Source organism: Lygodium microphyllum, chromosome 25, assembly GCF_053477565.2.
Source record: "Lygodium microphyllum isolate KBCC chromosome 25, Lygodium_microphyllum_v1.1.10, whole genome shotgun sequence".
Taxonomy (NCBI): domain Eukaryota; kingdom Viridiplantae; phylum Streptophyta; class Polypodiopsida; order Schizaeales; family Lygodiaceae; genus Lygodium; species Lygodium microphyllum.
The window spans coordinates 13,432,903-13,452,277 of NC_141159.1; the positions used below are offsets into that span (position 1 = coordinate 13,432,903).

General features: G+C 45.0%; 1 protein-coding gene across 6 annotated transcripts in view; it reads right to left on the reverse strand.

Annotated features, from left to right (window-relative positions):
* The window catches only part of LOC148013925 (DNA-directed RNA polymerase II subunit 2-like), a 254,137-nt gene that overhangs the window by 13,425 nt on the left and 221,337 nt on the right, over positions 1–19,375 (reverse strand). For all 6 annotated transcript variants that reach the window (XM_087666464.1, XM_087666465.1, XM_087666466.1 and 3 more), the window contains one exon: positions 14,563–14,857. In XM_087666464.1, coding sequence (XP_087522590.1) covers positions 14,563–14,857 — 295 coding nt within the window. The remainder of the gene's footprint in view (positions 1–14,562; positions 14,858–19,375) is intronic.

Below are 19,375 nucleotides of genomic sequence, written 5' to 3' on the forward strand. Positions count from 1 at the left end.
GCTGTAATTACTGGTTCAGACCTGTTCTGAGACCTGTTTACAACACATACTGTTCCCTGTACTGTTCTGCCCACTGTAATTACTGGTTCAGACCTGTTCTGAGACCTATTTCCAGCTCGTACTATTCCCTGCACTGTCCTGCATCATCTGGGCCAAGTGCCCCTTGATTCTGACATCAATTGGGCTCTGAAATACCCTCTGAACAGTCCAGAATCAGTTCTGGTTTAGTGCTGTTTCAGGCACTTGCTTGGTGAGGTTACCACCCTCACCTGTCCCTGCTGGGAACTGCAAACAACTGCCCCTATTCCTGGAGAAAGGAGGCTCTTGCCTCATGCAAAAGCAGCATATTCCACACAGCTATACCTGAATCAGAAGAAATGCCCTTGATTCTGCAGCATAACCATACTGTCAGGGAGAGAAAGAGAGAGTAGGAAGCAAGCTCAGCCCTCTGTGTATCATAGACAAGGTAGACTAGCTCTCAAGAGCTCTCCATCTGCAGCAATCCATCTCCCTTTCACAAAAAATGAGCCCCCCATGCATTGAAACTCGTTTTTGTGCTGCCCTTTCTCTCTCTTTTGGGAATTTATGCCCAAATTGTGACACATGGCATACATGTAACAATTTTCCTGTTTAAACCTTTCGGTCTAAAATTCTCCATCCTCGGTTCAAAATTTGACCTCGGCATAGACCAGAGGATTAATCCTCGTACAAAAACGAAGGTAATGACGCGAACAGATTCTGAGGTCCAAAAATAGTAACTCGCTAAATTTTAGGAGTTGCTTCCATCGCATCCCACTAGTCTTCTGACCATCTTTGCAGACTATGGCTACATCCAAATTCACAATGTAGCTTAACTGAAAGTGAATTTCCACTGATGACCCCACATGGACTAAAATCTTGAAGATTTGTCCATCTTCACTTTGAACTAGTCTCTTCCAGGCTAGTTCTTCAACACACTTGTCCATATACACTTTCACAAGTCTCTTCCAGACTTGTCAATCTATAGTGCCATCAGTCTCTTCCAGACTTGTACTGGACCTTAACTGTCCAGTCTTGACTCACTGAACATTCCTATCCGTTTCACATACTGGCCATGCAACTCAAGCGTTTAGATTTCAAGAGGAATCCTTCCAAAAAGAAAAACTAAATAAAATATGTAATAAAAAAATCAACAAAAAAGGTAATAGTTGTGACAGTCTTGTGACATCAGCTCACTACACCCGTAGAGATAGATAGTGCGTCGGCTATGTGAGAGGTAGCCATTAGTGCTCGGCTTGGAACGCTTGAAGCAATAAGCGGTCTGTGGGTCTTGGCGGTTGAGTGAGAGCTCCCACATTTTGGTTCCGTTGCCGAGACAAATGGATTTAAGCCTTGAGCGCTTGCGCGCTTTGAATCGAGCATTGAAGTAGGGTTTTCCCCGAACCGGTACTTGAGGTAGATAGGTAGGAAGCGAGGGAGATTGAAGAGGTATTCGGTCTCCTTAGCAAGTAGGTTTTTAGTTTTCTGGATTTGGAAAAGCAAGTTGGAGTAGTGTAGGTATTTTCTTTTTTATTTTTGTTGCATTAGGACCAAGGAAACAAAGAAAGCAGAAGGGTTTTTGCTGTTTAAAATAGGCTAAAAACAGGGAGAAAGGAGCATAAAATCTAAATCTTGAGTAGATGGGTGCAAGAGGGGCAACCATAAGGTTGAAAGAGACTTGAGCAGGGCAATAAGAGGCTCAAAAGGTCAGGGGAAGCCTCATTTTGCAGTCAGACATTGAGAGAGAGAGCTTGAGAGAGAGACTGTGAGTGCAGGTACAGAAGGGATTCAGTTTGGTTATTTTGCTGTCACCCAACCATTTCAAGTATTCCTTGACCTTCTCTATATTGTGCTTATTGGATTTGGAAAGTTGGAGCTTGTACCAGGACCTACAAGCGTGGCATTCGCCATTCGCGCCCTCGCGATTGTGCTGCGGCAAACGTAGACGGACTAGGCTGGAGGTGTCCCAGTCCAAGAATCGAACACTCGGACTGTCCGACACCACCAGTCGGACCACCCAGTCCGATCGGACCAACTACGCGATTAGACCATCCGACTCTACCAGTCGGATCCTGCCACATAGCAATAGGACTCATTTTTTGACTCGGATCTACCTGTCCGATCGGACCGCCGTCAGACAGTCCGACCAACTCCAGTCGGACTAAGACTAGGATCGGACCACTCGGTCCGATCAGACAGTCCGACTTGGACAGTCGGACCACCCAAAATTGGACAGTCCGATCTTGAGAATCGGACAGAAAACTGTCTAAATCGGACAAGTGAACAGAATGCAAATTTGACACATCTAACCCCTGAAGCCCATCCAAAGACCAAGAGCACATCATAGATCCATCACTTGGCTGAAATCTAAAGCAAGTAGTTCAACACTTGGCTACGAACGGTCCTTCAAATCGCGCATGGTATTTAGCGAAATGGCCCTGTGGGCCGGGGGGGACTCCCCTTCGCACCTCCCCCAAGTAGGTTGGAGAGAAAATGCGCACCGTGATAAGTCCTCCAAACTAGATCCTAGTGTAGTAATGGCCCTTCACATTCACAAGCATGGATTCGCACTTGCGAAAGAGCAACCAAAAGCCCATACCCAAACAAAGGCAAACAGAGACCCTAAAACCTCAACGGGCCAATCTAGACAACAAGGGCAAAAAGGCCACACTGCAAAAACACGTATATGTTACATTCGGACTGCATCTAGTCAAAGCGGAAAGCAACAACATCAAGTTACAACTACGAAGATAACTAGATATGACAGTCTTGATGATAGATGCACCTTGAATGGCACTGCACAAACGATCCAAGACATCAGTGGAGAATCCACATTTGGTCGTGCAGTTGGGGACTCAAAGGCATGTATCAGAAGGCTTGAATTTACAAGCCAAGACCCGGAAGACGAAGACATAGTACCACCTGCTTATCTTAGGGTCAAACTGACCACAAAAAGGGAGCACTGTATTGACGCTCTCATCGACGAAGGAGCTGATTTTAATATCTTGACCTATGAAGCATGGACTCTACTAGGCCAACCAGAGCTCACACCGACTAATGCAACTCTTAGTCCTTACTAAGGACACTCCCAAGCACTTATGGGGAAGTGCAAAATCCTAGTAACCATTGAAACGAAAAGCTTGCGTATCCTATTCCATGTTTCTTTAAATAGTGCTAATTGTGGAAAGGAAACCCTCCTAGGAAGACCCTTCAAAAGGGCGACCAAGTGTGAGGCCGATTATGTAGCATAGAGGATACACTTGACACTACCGGGTGTGAGGATAATCGCAACCTTTAGCAAGGGTGACCTCATTAAACGTCAAGGTAAAGATAAGGGATATTCTGACATATTAGGCAAGCCTAGTAACAAGAGCAAGGACTTGTTGAAAGAGTTTATACAAGCATATGTTGAACAGAGAGAACCAGTGAGCAAGGCCATGCTTGAAACCAGAAGATCGGGAGACAATGCCAAGGACAGGATTTGGACTTACAAACATCGTAGAAGACCACAAAAGAAGCCCAGCCTTACAGACGAAGGCATTGATGGACAGCCAGCACAATGCCGCGATGGATATCCAAAGTGTTGCTACGTGCTCAAGGGTATTACGCGAGTAACTAATGGATTTGGGTGCCAAAACCCTCGGCTAAACCACCTTTGTTAGATGAAGGCCAGATCGTATGGAGAGCGAAGAAGCGCAAGGAAATCTAAATGAAAAACCAACTCTCGAGTTAAAAACATTGGAGTGACCGAGCCCCTCACGATCAAAATCAAGAAACCAAACGGGACTAATCGAAGGGTAGATCCTCAACCTAGCGTGCTTGACAAGCAGATATCAAATGTAATCGTTGAGGGTACGCAAAAGCCACTAGGGCCCAAGGAGCCTTTGATTTTCCAAGTGGATAGCAAGTATCATAGGCATAACATTGCTCATGGAAAGGCTAAATGCTCAACAAAGCAAATGGCAGAATCATCTAACAGCCACCACGAGCAAATCTTCCAGCCAGTGTCGAAACCACTTAGGAGTCCTAAGTCTCCTACATCCTCTTTCCCTAAATGGACACAGGAAGCACAACAGCAGTCGTTAGGTGCACCTGGTCAATCCCAATCTCTATCTCCATCTAAGCTTCCAAATGTCCAAGAGGTGGGACATGACACGACCCGTAGCTCTCGACCCAAGGATATGCTTATGCAATCCACTGTGGCTAGCTCAATTGATGCTCGATCTACACAAGTGAATGCTCAAAGGGGAACAAGAGAACCGACCACTTCGGATCGGCCTAAGGACTTCACACCGCAATCCACCAATAGTAGCCAGTCATCTGAACTAGCTGCTACTGCTTTCAATCAGGGATCACAGCAATCACAACAATCACAGCCCTTGGCCGTGACAAAGCCCCTTGCGGAACATATCCTTAGCAATTCACCTTTGAAGGAGGTGTCGCAACCAATATCCTTGACAACTCGAGCACTTTCAAAGCACCTAAAGCCTAGGCTCGAGGAGCTAAACAAAGGGGAATTAGCTGAAGATCTAGACTTTGCAAAAAGAGAGACAGTTGTACCCTCACAACCTAGCAAAGTTATCCAGCAGGCCGCAACCATGTCCCATAAGGACACACTAGAGAAAGAGAATGCTGAGGCCCAACCAAACACTTTAACGATTGACCTAGTTCAGGGTCCGGAGTCCTTAACGGAGACACTGCAATTGCCCAAGAAAAAGAGGACAAAACAACAGAAACAACGGCAGTTGCAAGTGGTTGTAGACCCCAAGATGATTGAGACCAAGAGTGCCGAAGAGCTGAGGAATAAAGTATCGAGTCCACCCACTAAGGAACTCAGTGCCATCTCCCCTAACAACGGTGAAACCTCAGACACATCCGTGTGTTCTAATAAGTCAAAGCAACCGTCATCATCAGCGGGGGCGGTTGCTTGGAACACCCAATCCACTGATAATAGAACCCACATTGACCAATCAAGAGTGGATACAACACAGTCACAACAAGGTGACAAAACTATACCAATCACATCCGAGGAGAACCATAACGCAATAGCAACAAAGCCTCAGAAGAAGCGCGAAAACCCCAAGAGGATAAGCAATCCTAGCATTGATCAATCTTGCTCATCTAGGCTTGAGCCCCCAGCTATGCTAAAGCTTAGGGAAACTCCTAGAACCTTGCATAAGATAGCAACTGAGCAAGCCCTCATCGAACATAGAAGTGTCGCAGAATGCTTAACTGAGTTGGATGCTAAGCTCAAAGTATTCGCACGTATCTACGTCCTTGCAGACATGGCGCATTTCCTAGGGAGCAGCTTGAAGAATACTTGCCATTTCCCCTATCCTGGGAAGAGCAAGAACACCTTGACGAGCAGTATGACAGGCTCCTGTATTAACGCATGCGACTCATTTCTGATGAGGAAGCCAAGGAACTACGCTTAACTGTGACTTTTTTTTTTTTGCAAATAAAGTGTGGCTAATTATATTACTTCAGAAAAAAACCCTGAATACAAAGAAGTGCTCAACAAACCAAGCTGGAGCTGGTGAAAGTCATAGATGCATCATATATATAAGCCTCTCAAGGCCGTCTAGGGGGAATAGGGGCAAGAAGCCATGGAGGGGGGGTGTATCGCCATCTGGGGCTGCCTGCTTGCATCATGAAGAACAGGTCCTGGCCGCCCCAAGTGCGCATGAAATGACCTCGGAGCTCTTGACGAGCCCTGGACTCACTTTGCACCTGATCCCATCGGCCTCAAAGGGAGTGGATGATGAAGGTCCAGAGCTCTGCTAAGGTCGCCTGTATTGAAAGTCTCTCTCCACCGAAAGCCACCTGACACCGCGCCTTCCAGATATGCCAACCAGTAAGACTCCCTATGATTTCCCATACCTCAGAGCGGTCTATTGTGGGCTCCAATACCTGGCGGATGGGTAGAGCCTCTAAACCCACCACTGCGCACGACTCTGCCTTGATAATGAATATCGTATCCTGCATCCCGGCCTCATACAAAAGGTGACTGCCCTAGCTGACCACCTGCCAGCAGAAAGCACCCCAAGAGATACATCCAAGGCTGGGTGCTATGCGGCGCAAGATGTGGCATACTCCTCTCCACACGAGCTATGTCGCTTCACACGACCAAAGGCAGTGCTTTGGGGTTTCCATCGACTGCTGTGTGCAGCACTTACAAACTCCCTCTTTCTGCATGTGGGCAAGCTAGCTTTCCACCGCCAAGCCTCCATGTGCCAGCAATCATAAAAAATACGATACCCTCCTCGATCTCCAACTGTCCCATAGGCAGCGCCAGAAGATTCGTCGGAATGGCTCCATGATGCTATGCTCCGCCTAGTGCCTGCTACGTAACGGCGCCCAATCATGTCCTCCTGCATCAGTACGTGTTTACCAATCCTAGCGGTGTACTCCAGGAACCTCGGTGGCTTCTTGGCGATCGGAGTGGCCGGCCAAAGCCACTCTCCCGGATCCCACACCAGCTCATCAAGTGGCCTTCCTTCCCAGATCCAGAGGCGCCACTCCCTGAGCTCCTGCCAAAAGACTAAAGGGTCTAATCGCCATGTCTTCCCTTGAAAGGCAACCACCCGGATCTTCTTCCATGAAAGGATAGCTATCCTCTCGTCCTGCTACCCTTTGTCAAGAGCTAGACGCTCCCCCTCTTGCACTGTGAAAAAGGTCCTAGGTGGAGCGCCACCCACTCTTCTTGCCACCTGTAGGGGGATGCTTGCTGGTGAAGACCTAACGGCCCATACCTCCCCGGGCTCTATCGGCTCTCGGATCGGGGGAGCAAGTCACTCCTAAGGTATTGCTGCGTCTATCTCCCTTCTCCTCAACTCCACTTGCTGGTAGCCTGATGCTTGCTTCAACACCTCCTCATCCGCCATCCTGTACACCTTCTGCCATGTCCTGATGGTACGAGCCGGGCTAGCCTCCCAACGAACCCACTGGATGTGGGGGCGCTCGCCAATCTATGCCCCTTCCCGGTCCCTGACCTGGGGATTCCAAATCACCGACTGACGGTCTATCTCCTCCTGGCAGCCTGGGAGGCTCTGGATAAGGGCCTTACGGAGGCCCTGCGACACACAGAGCAATCTGCGTAGGAAGGGTGATTTTGGGGGGGGGGGATCTGGGCTAACGTGAAGATCCATCTCAGGGACGGTCTCCACTCACTGCCAAGCCTCGGTCTACAGTCCTAAAGACCCGCCTGCAATAGGACCTTCTAGGTCTGCCCTCCCGGTGTGAGGCCGCAGACAACTAGCTTGCCCAGGAGGGCCATACTCTGATACTCCGGGTCTATGATCCCAAGCCCTCCCTCTGACCAATGTCATATAATGGTCGCCCACGCCACCTTGGCCCTGGAATCCCTGGAGCCGTCTAACCCGGACCAAAGGAAATTCCGCACTAGGCGGCAAAGTTGCATTTCGCAGGAGGAGAAGAAGCACCAACACAAGGCGATGTACCAATCCGTCGCTAGGAGGACTTCATTGATAACCAGGGCTCGGCCAGCTAGTGAGAGGTGAGCCGTGCTCCAATAGGTCAGCTTCCTCCAAATAGAATCGAGGACTGGAAGAAACTGCTGGGCGAGAGTGATGTCGAGTCCCACCTGGACCAGTAGGTACCAGACGGTCTGTCCTTTGCTCACCCATCTAATTCCTAGGTGGACGCTCTACTCCGTGCTAGAGTCCGGGTCTGTGAGGAAACCAACCGACTTTCGCCAGTTGATTTTCGCTCTCGTTGCAAAATAGAACACCTCAAGAGCTAGCCTCACTCTCTCCAGTATCAACTCGTCATCCTCTATGTAGAATGTTGTATCATATGCATACTCTGAGTCTAACAACTCGGTCTCCTCTCTTACTGGAAGTCGGAGGCCACATAAACCGCTCACACGTGACCTGAGGAAGTGAAACATCGCCTCTGAAAAGAGAAGGAACAAGTACGAGGCCAGGGGGCAGCCCTGTCGGACCGATCTCTCCAGCCGAAACTCCTCCCCTCGCCTCCCTCCTATGAGAACCAACTGTGACATTCAATGATGTGCTCTGCCAACCAAATCCTTTAAAGATAGAGCAACTAAAACGACAATCAGATGGTCGAAGTTAATTTGAAAAGCGTTGATTTGAAAACCGCGTTACAATGGCCGAACTGGGAGCCCAAATCATGACAGTCTTAGAGGAGCGTTTGGCCAAATAGAGATCTCAAAGAGATCCAACCTATGTGGCGGCTACTTCCTTTCGAGTGCTGACTGCCATTCGGGGTATAAACTTAGCTGAAACTGGCCAAGAGAACTCTCTAATTGATAAGGTTCTCACTGAGGAGGAGCTACATGTTGCAAGTAGGCTCGGACAAGGTACCATGCTACTCGATGTTGCAAAATATCTATTGTTATTGAGTAAGCTGCCACAAGTACTGGATGCGTATGCCACACTCTAATACAATCTTGAGTTCTACAATTGGTTTTTATCCTCACGAAGTGACATGGATTCGTAAATATGTACATAAATAAACAATGAGTTTTGTGACTGTATAGATAATATCAACACACACAAGCAATGATAGTCAAGCGTAGGGAGAAGAGTTGGGTTTGACAAGTCGAGCTCCTCAGGTTCTCCTCTCACCACACATCTAGAAGGCGTGTGACCATTCCCGCCTCCAGATGGAGGGTATGCAACCCTCATTACCGCCATAGGAAGCCTTGACCAATATCTCTAATGGCGTAGACGGGGCACCTTCCCCTTCTATACACCTTTCCCCTTTTTGGTCTATCCTTCCGGGGACGAGCCCTGCTCCACTCCATGACAACCAGTCCACGCAACTTAGCATAAGCCAAGATCTGCTAATGGCTGAAATACGCTCTGCAGTCCAGGCAGGACGAACATCATCACGGGGGCCGTCCCTCTACAACAAACACTGCATGTCTCACCTCAGCTCTCCTCCTCATATGTGCTTGATAATCCACTGTTTAATTTCTTTCATGCAAATAATTCTATCCTGCCTCAAAGCCTAACCTTGATTCACATTTTGCAGATTTCCCCACAGTAGCCGTCATGAAGCACACAATGCAGCTGGCATGCAAGGAAGCTCTCCTCCGTAGAAGGGAGCATAAGGCACAAGCGCCTCCACCAGAGCGATATGTGCCTACCCTGAAGAGGTACGGACCAAAAAGAGGCCCCAAGAGACACTGCCTAGGACGCAGGCCGAAAACTCCCCTAGCCAAGAGGACGAAGGCTCAAGGGAGCACCCGGGGTGTGACAACACCGGCCATGCAGGTCCCCCACCATACGCTCGAGCACCAGGTGATCGAAAGAGGAGAAGGCAGCTAGAGACAAGCAGGAATTTGATGAATTATTTAAAAGCATTCTTGAAATAGCTGTGGCCAGGGACTCCACCATTCGGGTCCCGGCTGATATCTTCTCCACCTAGCCTAACAAGAGCCCACCACCGGCACAGCCCCAATCGTCTGATTACCCAAATTCACCACGCCTTATACAAATGGAATAGGCTCTATGTGTATACGTTGCTTGCCAAATGTCATTTTGTCATGACTTTTTGTCCTTAAGTGATTAAAGAGACAGGCTCCCCAACTGTATAAACCTCCCTTACCTACTACTAATATATGTCACGTCTTTAACAAGCGCCGAGGATATGCATCCCAGTCGTCACCATAGGATTTTGATAAAGTAATATCTTTTTGTATTGCATCTGCTCATTATAATTGATGCATGTGACTTGCATATACTCTCACGAAGTGTTAAGTGGATGCAGAACGACACAGGTCTTTGTTCGAAAGTGTTCAATGCCCAAGTCACCGCAAGACCACCAACCTTGCAAAGAGCTATGACGAAGCCACACCGCCAAAAGCGAAAATCACCCTTGCCGATCGCCCATATCGCATGGCTCAAAGCATGATCAGTGGCCACTTTCTCTTTCTGGGTCAAACTCTACACCTGGCACTCACGGAAGCTGTTACCTCAATTATACCAACATCGCACGTTACAAAGAGGTTTTGCAAAATCTCCAGTGTATCTCCCCATCTCAACAATTGTTCCTCTAGCAACGAGGCTGGGACACAATCATCGCTGTAATATCTTGTTTCACAGCCTTTGAATCTCGACATTTCCTGATCCAATTGAAAGACTGTGGCCTCAACGTATTACAATGGTTGTACTCATGTTATTCTTTAATAATAATTTTAAAAAAAGTGTAACAAAGAAAAAGAAAAAGAAAAAGAAAAAATAAAATAAAAAAGCACTCATAATCACAATACGACACCTAGGGGTCCTCAAATTAGGTATGCCCAGTGACCTTGGTTGGCTGGCTCCGTCCCTAGTCCCCTAGCCCTCTACACATCCCCCACAATTGTTCAAGGCACATCAAGGATAGGATATATTTAGGGAGCTTGTCTCGTCTATGGTTAGACCTGTCACCTTGACCCATTTGCACGATTCCTTTTTGCACTCCGTCTTAGTATCATTGCAATTGATCGTGGTAAGCACCGCACGAATGGCCATGAAAAGTACACCATACTCGTCGAGCAAGCCTAGTAGCTACCAGCTACCCAAAGTTCGGTGTCAATGTGTTCGATTATGCTACATCGTGCTGTCCCAACGCAAAGGATGTCTCATACACCTTCATGTGTACTTCTTCTCAACATGGACAACTTTGCTTCATCCACACATTGTTACGAGGAATCAACCCGCAGCCTTCTAACTACGTAATATCTAAGTATGCACGAGCACTCACATAATATCTGTACCGAAATATATACACAGTTTGGATCCTCAAGTGCAAGACAATACTCTCAGCTTCCTTAGAGTTCGACGTGTCTCCCAAACTAATTGAACTATGTCTCGCGTATGATAAAGAAGACTAGTACTACCCCGAGGGAGAGACCACATATGAGAGGTTTTCAATTGCAAGTATTGAAGACTCCAACGAAAGTGTCGTTTGCTCTTCATCGGCACTCAATTCTGAATTCTTATTCTCTATCATCCTGCAAGCCTGCCAAGAATAGTCGTGTGCAGAATCCCCAAAAACCAATACCTCTGCCAGCCCAGCGCAATTCCCAACAGCGAACAGCCCTACCCCCAACTCCAACCACCCTACCACCAGCCACCCACGCCAACAATGTGGCCCCAACAACCTTCATCTGCCCACCACCAGAAATCCTCCAAGGCAACCACAGATGTCATTGCCAACCATGTCTTCGGTGCAGGCTAAAGTCTGCTACCTACGACTGTGAGTGCCATGGGACTGACACTCGTCTAGGAGGGGGGTAATGTTAACCCTCAAACGAACAAGGTGGAAAAGCTGGAAAATCTAAAGCAGAAGACAAGGCCAAGGCAAAAGTGAAACAAAAGACAAAGGCACGCTAAGAAGAATCTGGAAATACAATAAGTGTAGAAAAGTCCTGAATCAAGGAAAAAGGCACATGAGAAAAAGCGCGAGTCTATACTATTGTAAAAAAGCGCAAGGTACACCATGATTTATTTTAAGAGTGCCGAGCTCTCACCCGTGCAATTTGTAAAGGTAGATGGACAGTAGGAAGGAAGCTAGGAAGATAGGAGGACAACTGAAAAAAGAGCCTAGGGCACGGCTGGCCATGTAAAAAAGGGGATAAGGAAATGACGCCCAAAAGGGATTTAGCGTTTTGTATATAAAGTTGAAAAGTGAATGAGAAGCTTATTCTTGTGTGTGGCCAAAAGTGGCTCTCCTCTTCTTCTTCTTCTTCTTCTTCTTCTTCTTCTTCTTCTTATTCTTCTTTTTGCTAGCTTGAGCTTGTGCTTGAGAGAGGGAGTGTGAGAGTGTGAGGGAGTGAGTGTGTGAGGGTGAGGGACCGGGGAGAAGAAGCTCTCCATCTTCTCCTCTTTTCTTCTCTTCTCTTCTCTTCTCTTCTCTTGCTCACGGCAATGGAGCTTGAGGATGGAGCTTGCTTAAAGCTTGCACTTGGATCGTGGAGCTACCGGAGTGCGCGGGAGAGGAGGTAACTGGATCGGCATGGAGGTAAGCTTAGTACACCGGTAGAGATAGATAGCGCGTCGGCTATGTGAGAGGTAGCCATCAATGCTCAGATTGGAACGCTTGAAGCAATAAGTGGTCTGTAGGTCTTGGCGGTTGAGTGAGAGCTCCCACACTCTTCTCTTCATCAATCTTTTTTCGTCCTCATGTTGTTGTATGTGACACTGGTTCATCCTTCACATGGATCCACATTGGCAATGGCTTTTACCATCTTCTTCCATTGCTCTTGCTTTAGGATATTGAATGCAAGATTGCACTCAATCACCGTGCGTGCATTTCAATGTCCACAAGGCATTGCCTTTTTCTAAGAAAGGCAATTGATCCACGCACATGACCGGGATCTTGAGAGAGAGGATTGTCTCTCTGCCATCGCATGAGCCTCCACTTTGTTTTCTACTGAAGCTGAATGCAAATGTGGAGCCCCCATCACCAATGGTAGAGACCTCTCCCGCATTGGTTGAAGATACACCCACATTCGATGCTTCCTCGTTAGTAGACATAAGAGTTGGTGCCAATAAGCCACTTTCTCCTCTTGTGGATCCCCCTCTCATCTTGGAGAGAATCTCCTCCGTGATGTTTTGAGGGATCTCCTTTCATGGAGTAACTTGCCCCCCGTCTTGGAAAGATGTTGGGGAAACCGAGTTACACCACTTGTATAGTGCTTCCCGCAATACTTGCATGTCCAATGGTGGAAGTTTGACTTCTTTGTGTCTCTCTCCACATGTATCGCGTGCAAATTGAAGGCCTCATGCTTCTCACAAGTCATGGTACCGATGACGAAAGAAGAGGCCCGGGGAAGAGTAAGAGACAGAGAGAGGGAGAGTGAGGTGCTCGAGTCTAGACTCTTGAAAGTTGAAAGTTGAAAGAGAGGGAGAGGCCTGAGGGTTGGGGAAAAGTTGAAAGAGCAAGAGTGAGCGAGAGGGAATGGGAGATGAGAATTGCAAATGCTTTGATAGGGTGCAGGATAGAGGGAATGACAGATGAGATTTGAAGATGGCAAATGCTTTGATAGGGTGCGGAAAAGAGGGGATGGGAGATGAGAATGACAAATCAAAAGTCCATTCAAGATACAAGAGAGGAAGATGAGAATGGTAAATGCTTGTTGAATTGGTATGGAAGCATGGAGGAGAGGAGCAGCTTTTGTAGATGAGAGAAGGATCAAAGTTCAAACAATCAAAGAGGGCTGTCAATTGGATGGAATCGAAGGTGGCCAAAAAGGAGAGGGGGAGGGATGAGGTATCCAAGGCTTCCCACCCCTCCAAAAAGTGCCACACAGACAGAACATGCCGGATCGTACGGTACAATTAGTACTGTACAACGTACAGAGGCAACTATACAATTAGTCTAGGAGCCATGGCTCTTAGTTAGTCCACCTTGAGTCACACATAGTCTAGCGGTATAAACCACATTGCCTGGTTTTACACATCCCTCATCTTAGACACTCCCTTGAAAGTGGCACTATTAGAGATATTTTCATTTGCGTTATTAGTGGCATTGTTCATAAGGCTTGTCTTGTATATTGACCTTGGCTTATTTAACAAAGGTTTTTATTAATAGTATTTTGATTTGAGAATAGAACCATCTAGAGGGAGGAACAGTTGAACAAAGAGAGATAGAGGGAGAAAGGAAATGATCCACATACAACACATTCTCCCACTTGGAGTCACCATACTCTAGCAGTATAAACCACATCGTTGGGTTTTCCATGGCCCTTGTCTTAGATACCCTCCTGAGTGGTTTTGTTATTAGTGGTTTTGTGAAATTATCGGAGATATTTTTATATTTTTATTAGTGGTTTTGTGTACAAGGCTTGTATTATACTTGAAACTTTCTTATTTGACAAAGGTGTTTATTAAAAGTATTTCAACATGAAAATGGAACAATTGTGCAAGGCGAAGAGGCGTCAGGGGGAGGGGAACAGGGTGGGACCAAAGGATCAGTATCAAGATAATATGTGCGTATGTCGGGAAGACATTGCGTCTCTAGCTGTGGGAGTGAATAATAGTAGTAATGGATGAATAGATGTATATGATGTTAGAGAGATTCTTAAGCAAAGTTTAACGGTAGTCAGAGATTAGACACATTCTTGTATGAGAGTAGAGATGATAATAAAGATTACATAGAGTAGAGACCAACGAGAGATGAAACAACACACATACAAGAGATCAAAGACTCAAAGTATCCCAAAATCAATCCTTGAATAAGAAAACCTGTTTATAGTCTAGCAGTTTAGACCACATTGTTGGGTCTACACAGTCCTTGTCTTAGCAATCCGCTGAAAGGAACTATCAGAGTCTTTTTCATTCATGTTTTGAGTCTCATTGTCTACAAAGCTTCAATTGTATTTCAACCTTGCCTTATGAACCAAAGAAAAGCATTTTTAGGTTTTTTTTTTTTTTTTTTTTTTTTTTTTTTTTTTTTTTGGGTGGGGGTTGTGGGGGAGGGGTGCTGCATGGTTCTCACTCATTCCACATGTAATTTGCTGAAAATGTTTCAAATTGTGAGCTTCGCAAAACATTGTGAAATACTTACTTCTGGATGTATTTGTGACTTCCGTCGAAGATTTCGCAAATATTTTACAAGGTCCTTACAATTGGCATGAACAGCAATCCAGACCTCATTCAAAAAAACTTTTGCTATCTTGCCCATAGAAGATGGAGGAACATCATCCGTTTTTTGGGTGCATGCTTCTTTAAGGATACCCAGAATAGCATTTTCTGGCAACCCCAAGCTTACCTGACATCCAATGCATAATGAGTTTTTCTCTCCACAATTTTCATTATCAGGTGTCTCTACGGGGCAAATCCGTCCCTTAGCATACTTGTTCCTGCAAATGAAAACAATGAGCTTGAACATTATAGTAAAATTAGTGGAAAATTAGACAGAAATAAAATTTTATTAGACTGCCTTGGACAGCCCACAAGTTCTAGGAGAAACTACAAAGATTTTTCCCTTTAAGCAAGATATAGTAAAGCATTGTCTTGAGAGATTCAATGAAAATTAAAGATATAATATGAACTTCTCTCTTCAATCAAGAGTGACTTTTGCAAGGAAAGTTTTTATCTCAACTGCACATCAAGATGGCATAATCTCATGATACTTGTTACATAGGATTCTGATGTTGTTAATATAATGCAGCAGTATTTTGATGAATCTTCGCTCAGAGAATAAGGAAAGATAACATTACAGATTCAAAGAGCATACTGCAGTTTCTGGTCTAAATTACTGTTCTGTTTACTTGCAAAACTCTTATCTGTAACTTTGAAAGGCACTGATTAAAGATAAAGCACAAATTCATTTTCAGCAAGCTTGTAGTGTCTTTCAATGCCTATACCGTAGTGCTGATCAATATGGGTACATAGGTCCCAGGAGAATAAGCAAGAGGTTTTAATCAAAAAGCATCAGCTACAGTGTGGGCTTGAATATTTGGGCATCAAAAGGGCAAAAATAAGAGTTAAAAGGTTCCTTTTGTGGAGAGAGAGAGAATTTCTAGATGGATTTTGGCACTCTGAAACAAGAGCTGAAGATAAAGTTTGCATCATGAGGAGGCTTTGTGTGAACAAACTACAAGTAAATCTTTTGGACCTGTTCAGGCAGATATGAGCTTTTCACAAAAGAGGTTCATAGAAGCCTTGCTTTGTCGGTCTAAAGGGCAGAAACATATCTTGGATGTTGTCATTTTGATTCTGGGAAATTATGGTTGTTTCCTAGGAGAGTTAAAAAATCTGATGAGTGTAAGGGTTTTCTGAAGGACTGCGGCATGTTTGAACCAGTTTTTCAATTCTGACAGACAGAGCATGTATGTATGCAGGTTTATAACCTGAAGCCTAGACATAGTCCTACTAACACGATTTGTCTTTGGAGGCACACTTTCTTAATGGAGTCCTGAGTTTTTGGGGTATTGCACTTGTTGGTTTTCTGGCGTTTGATCTACTTGTGTGCAATTTCTAGAGTTCAGTCTTACTAGGTATTCTCAAAAAGCTGTCAGAGGAGACCACCCTTAGTACAGGGATTTCTGGTTTCTTTCTTGTTTGCTCTTGACATTCTTTTAAAGGGAGTTGTGCAATGGATCAGAACCAAGCACTTTGTGGCTTCTTCCTTGTCTGCTACTCTCATTCTTTTGCTGCCTCATTCGAGGATTCCATCAACTGTTCAAAACTGAGTCAGTAAGTATTCCCAACATTCTATGGCATGCAGGAAAGTGTTGCAGAACAATGCATTGAAAACATTTGGTGCACTTGTTTCAGAAATAAGATTAATCCGAACTCTTGGCTTGAAATCCTTGGCTATAAATTTTAATGCAAAACTGCAAGTGAATGAAAATTTCTCTCCTTTGAGGAAGAGCAGCCTACGGTGGTTCCTTTTTATGAATATATAAAATGTGATTTCCTCATAAAGCTCAACAAAGTAGAGGACTCACAAGTTTGACATGAAATTTTGTCCAGATGGAAGATTGAAGTTTACCACTTGTGTGTGTGTGTGTGTGTGTGTGTGTTTTGACTACTTTTGGCATTAAGCATCTCTGATTGGAGAGGTAGCCTTGCCATGTCAAACAAGGATGGTAACACCCAAAACTCGAGAGGGGTTCTCATGTTGAGAGTGTAATTAAAGAGACCACAAACATTTGATCACGCAATGACTAGCAAAAGAGACAGAATGGAAGATGCACAGGTTAGCCCAGTTGTTGATAGATACAAGAAAAATTACTTTATTGATGTTGCAATTAGAGCCGAAGAAACCCTGTTATACAAATTCGATTGCATAACACGAAATATGGGACTCATATTATACAAACATGATGGGATTAGTGCCACATTGGTAGAAGAAGTGGTAGATCAACCTGAACCTAGACACCTGCTTGTTAGATGGATGAAGACACTAGGCTTATTAAAGGAGGCCACTCCAAAGATTACAATGGGATCCAAGAGAATGGGTATGGAGGGGTCCATTGCTTGATAAGCCATGTGATGTACCCTTCTTTGGCTACACTACCAAGCTCAAGAGGAGGATCCAGATGAGCAAGATCAAAGCACGGCTAGCAGCCGCATTCCATTGGCATAGACAAGGCGTTTTAGATCATTTCTTATCAAAGTCTTGGAGGAGGCTAGATGATCATTCTCGGCCTATGAAGATATCCCCCTTCCTATAGCTACTAACTCATAGGAGCTTAGCAATTGGTACTTGACTTGGATATGGCAAAGAACTTGTTTCATGTGCAAGATGCAAGGATCCAAAGGAGACACAGAGACATTGCTAATGGGATTGTCTTAGAGCCCAAGAGATTGCCCCATGGAGCAAAGCCCTCACAATGATCTTCCATAGCATAACAGAGACCATGGTTGCTATCGAGGGGCCTCTAGCTTGGGTCACTGACAAAGGCCCAACATGTGGATATGAGGATGTTCACATAGGGATATGTCATTAAATACATAGAATATCGTATTGGATTAAAAATGTACTTAGATACAATCTCTCATACAAAAGAATTTTTGTAGAAAATAAAGGTTCTTTGGTATGAAAAATTCATGGGTTATAGATGCCACTAGCATGTTTGATTGATCTTTGTGCTTAGAGATTGCGAGGAGAAAGGCAATTAGTGTGACGTACATGCCCCTCACTAAGCCAAGGGAGAGGATGTCTACTAGTCACTCGTACGCTTTTCCTAAGTAGCACCGCTCAGGCCCCATAGGATCCATGGACTTAGCTGGTCAAGTGACTTGCAAGACCAGCTAACTCTACCTTGCAACAAAACATCATAGCCTCAACCCACTAGAATCGACCTAAGGGACCTATGGCCTATCAGTCTTTATAACAATCTAGCACTTGGCTAAGGAAGGTCACTTTGTAATCAATCAAGGCTGAGAGCAGGCGGATTAGGTATCGCACTTGGTTCAAAGAGAGTGAGAGATGAAGGAAAGCTAAGCTCGACCCCTCTGCCTCAGCATAATCTCACTCTGGCCCCCTAAGACGTTGCTAGCTGAGATCTACGACTCGATATTAGGCAATCGAACATTCAGCCTTTCCTATCAATTTTGTTTGGAAAGCACCAACTAAGTGGGTCCACCCATCCATACGATAACATTGTTATGATGCTATTTACCCACTTTCCAATCATGCACCTAGCAATTTTAGTTATTTAATGAAGTCCTACCATGCTATGGAGACACATTAAAATTGTTTCGTTAATTACCCCATTACACGAAGTTCATTGAATGATCTTTAAGCACAACACGGAAATGGTTGAAAATGGTATTTCCTAAAGAGTTACATAAGGTAATTTTTATTAGAATAATTTGATCAGCCTCAACTCAAGACTAAAGAGATGCTTCAACCCATCTCGATTTCGACTCCCCGAGTGCTGATAGTTGACCCCATCTCGGGTCCCTAACCCTTACCTCTTAACACGAAATGTGGAAGGCTACACTCAAAGGCAAAGTCAAGAAAAGTTAAAGACAGACAAAGCGCAAGTGCCCGCCTCTATTTCTGGAGGATATTATTCTTGGAACACTTCAATATATTACTTATTATCATGGTTGTATTATTTTGTGAGAGCCAAACTCACTACACCCATACATTGATGAACCAATATTGTATGAAAGTGATACAGACTCTGATGAGCACTGACTCTGATGAAAGAACTATTGAGCAAACCATGGTTGACCGAAAACCTTCGAAACATGACTCACTACTCATCGATATAGGCCTTGTCTGCGTCAAGTCTAAGTTACAAAAGTTGGAATACCCCAAAACCATGGATTATGATCATCTAGACTTACACACCCTTGACGCAACAACCTTGATCTATTCACTATTTAACCCTCAAAAGGCCTACCCTTTGATGCTGCTCCGATGTAAGAGGCGTCGGATTTGGAGTCGGATGCACTAACTCAAACCTTGAAACACCTTTACCTATTGTGGTAGGAAGTGGTATGTTAACCTTGACCCAAGGACCTACTTGTCAAATAGAGACCCTCCTACTAGAGCTCCCCTAACTACTATCAAAGAGAAGGTAGCCTCTTCTTTTCAATCATTGTTTCAGATTAGAGAACACTATTGGACGATGGGCATACTTGTCAAGGGAGAGATTCTCTACACAAATTGCTAAATCAATGGGGGATTGATTTGCATTTCAGGAGTTACCACAAGAGACTCAAAGGTGGAGACTACAAGGTCTTAAGGGAGCTAGAGCTATTTTTTTATAAGTATAATGTGGCTGATTATATTACTCAAAAAACTTATTACAATAGAGTGCTCATGCTCAACAGACTAGTTGGAGTTGATGCAAAGTCACCAATACATCATATATACAAGCCTCTCAAGGCGGTCTAGGGGGGATGGAGGCAAG